Source organism: Oncorhynchus gorbuscha, linkage group LG16 (genome assembly GCF_021184085.1).
Source record: "Oncorhynchus gorbuscha isolate QuinsamMale2020 ecotype Even-year linkage group LG16, OgorEven_v1.0, whole genome shotgun sequence".
NCBI lineage: Eukaryota > Metazoa > Chordata > Actinopteri > Salmoniformes > Salmonidae > Oncorhynchus > Oncorhynchus gorbuscha.
The window spans coordinates 31,674,438-31,683,561 of record NC_060188.1 but is presented as its reverse complement, the minus strand read 5'-3'; the positions used below and the strand labels follow the sequence as shown (position 1 = coordinate 31,683,561).

Sequence of the window (9,124 nt, the reverse complement as noted above, 5' to 3'; positions counted from 1 at the left end):
CCTCATAATAACATCTGGAACGGAGTAGATTGGCTGGAATGCAGTTAATGGATTCAAACACATGAACGTGTTTGACACCACTCCATCCCGGCCATTATTAGGAGGCGTCCTCCCCTCAGTAGCCTCCACCCTTGCAAAGTTTGCTACAATTTCAGAACTATAACTTGAACCAAATTCAAAAACTCACTTCAAGAAATCTAGAAAAACAGTTTTTTTTTTAACTCAAGAATGTCAAGATTTCAGTTGTACCACAATAATTTATTTGCTTTTGCGGTGGCTCACATGGTAAACATTACATTCTATCCATTTACACAGTTAGAGCGGTAGAGTAGGCTAAGTGTAGCCTGGTCCCATACTGTATGCACTGTAAGCAACTCTTCTAAACTTGCCATGCCAAACACGACACCGAGAAGAGTTGGCTACAGCACAAACTGTACAATACCAGGCTACAGTACTATAAGTACCCTGCAGTAGAAGAACAACCCCCTGTCATGTTTCACTGGTCTTATTTCCTAGTGGACCACAACAGTGCTTAAGACCATTTACCTTGTTAGGGGCGACAGTATTGACGCTGTCACCAAACTATCCACCCATCTGAACTGGCATCTCATGGCAGAGTGTAAGCAACCTGCCTCCAAGTCTCAGCTTAATAGTAAGCTAGAAATGTCGAGAACAATAATGCTTGAGCCAATTATGGAGGCTTGTTCTGAGAGATCTTTTTCATGCCTCTGTTCAGACATGATATTAACTAGCATTAAACTAATGTTACCCATCATAATATGTGTTTGAAAGACCTGCAATCTGAGGATGGAGCCACCAAAATAGCTTTCAAATAAACCCCAATTTCCATTCCCACAAATTATAATGAATATATATACCCCCCCCCCCCGACACGATTCAATCCAAACTGGCTACATAATATTAGCCAATGAAACAATCCCCAATTCAACAAACAGAGTCCTAACCCAAGGGGTATACTACAAAACAGTTTCAACTTTGATAAACAAACAGAAATAACTTGTTAAGTCAATTAGCCCATTTGAAGTTATTTCAGGATATCTAGGCAAGTTAGTTGGCCAACTCCTTGATCATGCTTTAAAGTATACCCCTCTGAACAGTACTACTTATAAACGGCTTACGTGCAGCATAGGGACCACATGAAGAGACTGGTTTCATCATCTGAGGTTTAACTGGTATTTGGATGATCCTGTATTCATTGTTAAACCCCCATACTAAAGTGGTTGATTTTGCATTTCTACTTTATCAAACACAATTACACAAATAAAAAGTACAAGAGAAACATATTGATCGATGAAACCGGGACTCCAGAGACGATGTTGAATCAATCACACAGCGACATAGTCACAGGGGACATGGTCCATATCTGAAGCGCATATGAATTACATATCCTATCCTCTTCTGCAGTATGGAATCTTAGAATTATATACCATCTGTCCTAAACCCTCGAACCCATGACCAGACTTAGTCAGACTGAGGAGTCCTTAGGAGTGCCTCTGGGTCAGAGAGGGAACAGTAGAGGGTGTATCCTAGCTCATCCACCTCCACTGGCGTCAGCTCACAGAACAGGTTGACTTTGGGGACCAGGGCGCAGGGGAGCCTCCCAGCCTCTAGGTGTCCCACTAGAGAGCGGAGCAACTGCAGGAAGCGGTCAGCCAGCGCCTCCTGGGTCCAGTCGCCCTCCTTCTCGCTCAATAGCAGTATGGTGTTGGTCAGCTGACTGGCCGACAGGCGCGCTAGGGCCGGGTTGAGCTTGCACACGGCTTTAGTCACCTTGAGGCAGGCACAGCGGCAGCCCCCGTCCTCTTGGTCCAGAGCCCGCAGGCGCGCAGTCTCCGCCACACGGAAGCTCTGCCGCCACAGGTTTTCATGGCGCTCCGCAGCCAGCCTGTGTGGCTTGGCGATGAGCGAGGCGCCGTCGTCCATCACCAGCAGAGGCAGGAAGTCCACGAAAAGAAGGCGGTCTGTCTCATACTGGACCTCCAGGGTGAGCGTCTCCGAGGGAACCACCGGCCGGATCACGTAGTCCAGAACACTGCCGATGGCCGGCCAGTTGATGGAGCCCGCCACCAGCTTCTCAAACACCTCCAGGACAGACTTGGGGGAGAGGTAGCCACCTACCATGCAGCGGTCCCAGTAGCTGCTGCCTCGGGGGAAATATTCCAGGTTCTCTCTGCGAATCAGCCAGAAGCCCGGAACGTTCATGATGGTGTCCTCCCCGGGGACTGACGACCACAGGTTCTTCTCCAAGGTCAGAGGGACCATGAGCTGAGCGTGATCCGCTGTCACCACCTGAGAAAGAGTGGGAGAGAGTCAGAGAGCACATGGTGTTACTCTTGTAAAACCATAACATTTCAAGCCCAGAGACAGGCACCGAGGTAAAAAGCATTGTTTGTGGTCACAACACTCCTAATCCAATGGCTTGTGAAGTGACATCTTTACCCTTTCCCCCGGAAGGATCAAGTTTACTACTTCTACCCTCTTATTACCTGCAGGTCGTCGTAGAGGCTGCCGCTGAGGTACATCTCTCGGAGAGGCATGTCGGGCAGCTTGGCGTGCAGGAAGATCCTCAGCTCTGCGCAGATGTCCAGGGCAGCCCGGCGGGCTGTGGCCTGCTCCTCAGCGGGGATGGCCACACGCTCCTGGTAGAACTCCCACAGTTTCTCCTGCAGGGAGAGGCGCATCCTGGCCCGGAAGAGGTCTGTCTCCCCTGCAGCGCTACGTCCCCGCCCCGCCGCCCTCCGCATGCAGTCTGAGTTGGATACAGCCACGACAGGCAGAGGTTAGGAATGTGCAGGTATGGGTTATCGCATATAACCTTAATAATGAAGTAAATCAAATATGTTGAAAGGGTATGGGAGGTAAATAAGAACAAAAGTAAGACTATTGGGTGACGACAGGAAATCCAACCCAACTAATGGGAACACGTACCACGAGAGGGGCTGCTTTACAGACTATCCTCTCCTACAGAGAGTAACCTACTACTACAGCCAGAAGTACACCACACAATTTATTTTTAGTTGTTGAGATCAGACACGTTTTGTTTTTGTTTTTCACGAGACAGCGTGGTATGGAGAATCCTCACGACCAAGTGAAGAACCTTGTAGTGTGTGACCCCCAGCCTCCCGGTTTGTGCCACATCGTTTAGCTTGAGCACGAATACACGTTGGGAAGACAAAGAAACGACACGAAAAGGTTGTGTAGTGTACACCCGGCATAAGAGAACCACCCAAAATACCACAGACGCTGAGGTATTTTTAAAAACTTTATAACACATATCTAATGGAGCTCAATAGAAACTAGCCATTTGAGTCTATTTAGTGCGGTTTCTACTAACAAAACTATAGGGTCGTTCCATTCAATTTTAATAACTTTGACCGCACCCCTTGTGATTTGAACAAAACTTTCCATACATGTATGCCCATGGTAGAAGTGGGCAGAAAATAACTTGCTGAAACATTCAGGAGATAGGTGGCCAAATTGTGATCTATGACGCATACCATGAGACCGACACTGAATGTCTCGCTCTTGAAAATATCAAATGGCTCAGTTTGATATAATTTAAAGGCTTACTAACAGGATTGTCAAACTATTTGGTCATTCCTTTAAAACAAAAAAAATAATGGTTTATGTTGAGACCGCCATCAGTTGAGACACAGCATGCACTTAAATAGAGACTAGGTGGAACTAAAAATGGGAATAACATTGACATTTCAACTTTCCAATTGGTTGGAGGTCCACACAGAAAATATTGACTTGAATGGGAATATCAGTTGTTTTAAATGACAAATGTCAATCTTCCATACGAAATCTTCCATACGAAATGTTGTTTGTCACGTGCGGACGAATACAACAGGTGTACAACAGACCTTACAGTGAAATGCTTACTTTTACAAGCCTTTAAACCAACAATACTTTAAGAAAAAAATGTGTTACGTAAAACATGTAAAATAAAAGTAACAAATAATTCAACAGCAGCGGTAAAATAAATATAGCGAGGCTATATACAGGGGGTACCAGTAGAGTCAATGTGCGAGGGCACAGGTTAGTCGAGGTAATATGTTTCATGTAAGTAGAGTTAAGGTGACTATGCATAGATAATAAACAGAGTAGCAGCAGTGTAAGATGGGTCTGGGTAGCCCTTTGATTAGCTGTTCAGGAGTCTTATGGCTTGGTGATAGAAGCTGTTAAGAAGCCTTCTGGACCTAGACTTGGCGCTCCGGTACCACTTGCTGTGCGGTAGCAGTCTATGACTAGGGTGGCTGGAGTCTGACAGTTTAGGGCCTTCCTCTGACACCGCCTTGTATAGAGGTCCTGGATGGCAGGAAGCTAGGCCCCAGTGATGTACTGGGCCATACACACTACCCTCTGTAGTGCCTTGTAGAGGCCGCGCAGTTGCCATACCAGGCAGTGCTGCAACCAGTCAGGATACTCGATGGTGCAGCTGTAGAACATTTTGAGGATCTGAGGACCCAAAAAATCTTTTCAGTCTCCCGAGGGGGAATAGGTTTTGTCGTGCCCTCTTTATGACCGTCTTAGTATGTTTAGACCATGATAGTTTGTTGGTGATGTGGACAAGACATTCCCCTTTAAAGTGACATTTGATGGTGGGTAGACCGGCGGCCATCTTCATGGTAGTAATTGGAATGTAAGATGTCAATTCAATTACTTTCAATGGTGTAACAGCTAAATTGCAGTTGTCTAAAGGGATAGGTCCATTCTATGAATTATACTTTATGATTAAAATGACACCCACCTGGTATTCAAGAGTATACTGTGTCTCAACCGATGGCAGGCACAACACATACACCTCAGATGATATTCATTAGGGTCTAAGCGTCAACATAGATTTAGTTACATTTTTGCCTGAGTTTACATGTGTTTAATTTCAATTATCTAAAAACTACACATACTTTTCCTACAATTTATAATAGTTTGGCAACCCTGGTTTCAAGCTTTTAAACTATATCAAACTTAACCGTTCATCTTTTCAAGTGATGAATACATGGACATCTCATGGTATGCTGGGATATGCAAAAATTGGTAAACTTTGAGCCCCCCCATCTCCTGATTGTGTTGGCATTCAGGTCCAAAAAGTAGTTTTCTGATCACTTAAACCAAGGGCAAATATGTATGGAAAGTTTCGTTTAAATCAAAAGATGTGGTCAAAATCTGGTTGATATCAAATGGAACGACCCTATAGCTTCCTACAACAAGCACAGAGTCAGTAGCATCACCCACAATACAGGAAGTACAGCCATCCTGACATCAGCCATCCTGTCGTCAATAGACACAGCAAAGGATTAGAAAACACTGCACAGAGATGAGGTCAAACCATCTGAAACACACTACTACCCCACTGTGACCACCTGCTACATCAATCCCAAGTGTTACTGTTCAGGCCTCGCTCTGAACAGAGTTAGGCAATGCGTGTGAGTGTGAGCAAGTGAGAGTGTAACAGGCGTCCCTATAGCATCCACGCTCACCAGTCCTTACCGGTACTTGATCTCGCATCCTCTGCCCTGCCAACACACGTAATCGTCCTGCTTGACAACGTACTAACCAGTCGCACCCCCAAAAAAGTACCAATTTGGCAGTGCCACTGGCAACGTTTCACGCTGTAGGGTGAGCTAACGGCACGATTGTAACTCTGCTAAATGAGCAATGTTGATAGTTGCAATGCGAAACATTGTGTGTGACACCCTAAATATATTAGTGTACCATACCTGGTTCAAAGGAGTTGGAGGAGGTGGGTAGAGTCTGCAGTGACCTGCTCACTGTTGACCTCATGTCGTGGTTAAGTACCCGTGGTGACGACCCCATCCAGCTTGGTTCTTCCCAACTCCTTTTCCCTGATGGTTCCATCTTAGTAGGGCTGGTCGGAGCACTTATGGCACGGTCATACATCTGAAAGGAGATGGAATTGAAAAGCATATTTGTCCATTAGAGTGTTTCATGAAATGGACAGGTCTTCCACTCGTGGTTAAAAACAGTAAAATTACTGATGTAGAGATCAGATGCCAAACGGTGAGAGGTGATCACATTTAGCCTACAACTGAACTGGCACAACGGACAAAGAATGTACATAATAACATTTACAAGAATAGAATTGCAATGATCTAACTTAAAGAATGTCCCACTTACTCTTTTGACTGCTAGTGTTGCAATGCCAAGCATGGCAGCTCCTCCGACCCCAAGAACAAGCTTGGCATTAGAGAGCAAAAAGTCAACGGCCGTGCCCATGCCGTTGTCATCCTTCTTTCCTTTACGGTCACCGTTCACTCCCGCCATTCTGTCTTTGTGAATGTAGCGTTGGAAAGGGCAAATGATGAGAGAAGAACAAAGTACTGATTCAGACGTAAAGAGTCCTGGGTTCCTATTACCATAACTCAAGGACTGTGTACCTTTTATTATTAAAATATGTATTATTAATTTATGAGAGCAAAAGGATAGATGGTCAGTTAAATAGCTGAATAGTTTACCTGTTAGTGATCTGCCACAAGCAGGTGGTGTTGGATGGTTGAGTCTCACCTACATCAGCCCCCCCAGTCTACTGCTGAGGAAGAACTGGCCCCTCTTCAGTGCGGCCTCCTTGTCACTCGGCACGGTCAGAGCCTGGCAGCGGCGGAACTCGCCGGCCACGGCGCGCCGGTAGTAGTTGCGGTCTGTGTACTGAAGGTGGCACCCTGCACGGAGCAGTGCTCGGTACAGCTCCAGCACCGCACTACGAGACCAGCCGCCCATTAGGGATGCACATGGAGATGGGAGGACTCCTGTGAGGAGAGATAGGACATGTATTTATTTCAATAGAATAGGTAATCATTAAACAAAATGTAGTATTAGCGTAGATTTTCAAACACTGTCACCTAGGCATCTGCCACTGGTGAAGTGGAAGGACAACATGGATCGAGTTAGGCTATACTAATCCTGAACAGTAACTAAACTACTTGATACGATTGGGCATATTTAGCTCGATGACCTTTGTGGATGACGAGATAAGACTGGTCATTTGTTGCAGATGTAATTTGTGTAACGTCCCAACAGGAATCTGTTCCAAAAATAACAGGGTTGCCAACAAACAACGCATACAAAGTTGTACAGCGGCAGAATAAGATACCGGGTAGGGCGTGGGCAATTTAGTTACGTTTTTCACTCACGTTTATAAAAATAAAAAAACGTCTATCCTCGCTCTGGTAGCCTATGAACAAACATTAAGAATAAGCTACGTGGTGAGTTAGCTTGGTGAATTGATCATGCTACTTTGTATGCGTTTGTTGGCATCCTTGTACTTTACGAAGTTTCTGGAACAGGTTCATGTTAGAACCTTCCACAAATGACACCCACCCAGCAGCAAGTCAAGTTAATTTGCTAACTATCTAACATTAGCTATGGTATGCTGGTCTAGTCTGCATGCAGCCTAGCCGTGTCAGACCCGAGCAACTCATAAGATACACCAAAGATACTGAAATAGCTAACTAACCACTTTCATCTGACATTAGCACTCGTCCAGCAGAACACCCCTTAGCAATTTAGCTACCAAACGTTAGCTGCTGTTTCCCGTGTAGACTATACGATAAGTGAGCTAACAATTAGCTATACTAGAATAGCAAAACTAGTACCAATCGTATTGTTCCCTTTGATTGGCTAATAGTAAAAAAAAATGTAATCACTTAATTCTAGCCTAGCTAGTGCGCTAACGTTAATTAGCTTTTTACAGTAACGTTAGCTTCCGAACGATGCTGACCTTGCACATTGAGGAGCTGATACTCACAATCAATTGAATACACATATACGATATTGACAGAACAACATCTCACATCGTCAAGGGAGAACGCTGAACTTACGTTTGAGAAACGATTTCAAAGGTTTCTCCTTATAAGTACAACAGACACAGTTCCCCCTCGCTTCGGGGTCAGAATGGCAAACCGGAAGCTATTGGCTACTTATTTTTGCACTGGAATTACTACATCCGGTTTGAACAATTTTTATGGTTGAGAAATGTGACATAACAGCACTCAGTCTTATTTAGCCTACAAACCTTTACACCTTTCTATGTTGGAATACATTTTTATAAAGAAGTCTAATAAGGAAACATATGTGAATAAGATCATAAACCAATGTAATAAGACTATATAAGTAGAGTAGAGTAGAGTAGGTTAAAGGAGAGTAGAGTATTACTTTATTAATCCGAATTTGGGAAATTGTTTTATCACCTAAAGCATCATCACTGATTACCAGGACAAGACAAGGATAAATGAAACACAAATAATAAAACAAGCTCATATTAATATGTACTATATTGGTAAAGTTTGTGAGCAGCAAAGATTCGACACAATCCCTTGTTTGATCTTGGGTTAATAGAAAGTGAAGCTCATTTTGTGTTTTATTGCCATGTTCTGTTTGGTAAAATTGTTGGTGCTCACGCATGAAGTGTTTGATTACAGGATGAACACAGGTTTCATGTTTAATTTGTCACATGCACTGAAATGCACTGAAATGCTTAACTTGCAAGCCCTACCCAACAGTTCAATATAAAATAAATAACTAATAACAAAATATAAAAAGTAGTTTTTATTGTTATCATAAATATCTACATTGTTAGGTAATTGAAGAAACAGTTACTTAGGAATTACACTTAACTAAGCAAAGTGGTTTCTGAAATTGGGGAACCAAATGCCATTAAGTGGTGAAATCTCACAACTAGCTACCTAAGCAGCTTGCATACAATCACAAAATGTTTGTCTCCATTAGGAATGTCTGAGTATTTTGTCTGCTAAATTACCTTTAGTGAAAATAAGAAGTCCCATTAATCTGCGTTGTCATTAATCCTATGCAAAGGCTTACAATTAATTATATTCTTTCAAAAAATAATAATCTTAAACAAACAGAAACATAGCCAATGCCCCACGTTTCGGCTAGATACCTTTTCATAAACACAACTCCAAATAGAAAGACTGACAAAAGGAGTAATGTTGAATACTATATGTCTAAAGTACAAAAAAAAATGTTAAAGTGCCAACGAATCGTATCTGATTCATAAGAAAAATGTCCATCTAAGGCTGGTGAGGCCTACTTTGGTTAGGGAGTCTCGGACAGCTGAGGTCAG

The 9,124-nt window shown here is 43.5% G+C and overlaps 1 protein-coding gene across 7 annotated transcripts; it reads right to left on the bottom strand.

Moving 5' to 3' along the window:
- Positions 1 to 237: 237 nt before the first annotated feature.
- Positions 238 to 7,971, bottom strand: LOC123998567 (mitochondrial dynamics protein MID51). 7 transcript variants are annotated; one of them, XM_046303535.1, is made up of 7 exons: positions 7,863 to 7,971; positions 6,501 to 6,791; positions 6,163 to 6,314; positions 5,745 to 5,925; positions 5,260 to 5,295; positions 2,508 to 2,770; positions 238 to 2,310 (listed from the first exon to the last, which is right to left on the bottom strand). In XM_046303535.1, exons 3-7 carry the CDS (start codon positions 6,307 to 6,309, stop codon positions 1,483 to 1,485), a joined length of 1,455 nt encoding a protein of 484 aa, XP_046159491.1. In that variant the 5' UTR covers positions 6,310 to 6,314; positions 6,501 to 6,791; positions 7,863 to 7,971; the 3' UTR covers positions 238 to 1,482. The 7 variants fall into 7 exon arrangements, with proteins under 7 accessions (XP_046159491.1, XP_046159490.1, XP_046159493.1 ...); XM_046303534.1 differs by having other exon boundaries at positions 6,163 to 6,310; XM_046303537.1 differs by having other exon boundaries at positions 6,550 to 6,791.
- Positions 7,972 to 9,124: the final 1,153 nt, after the last annotated feature.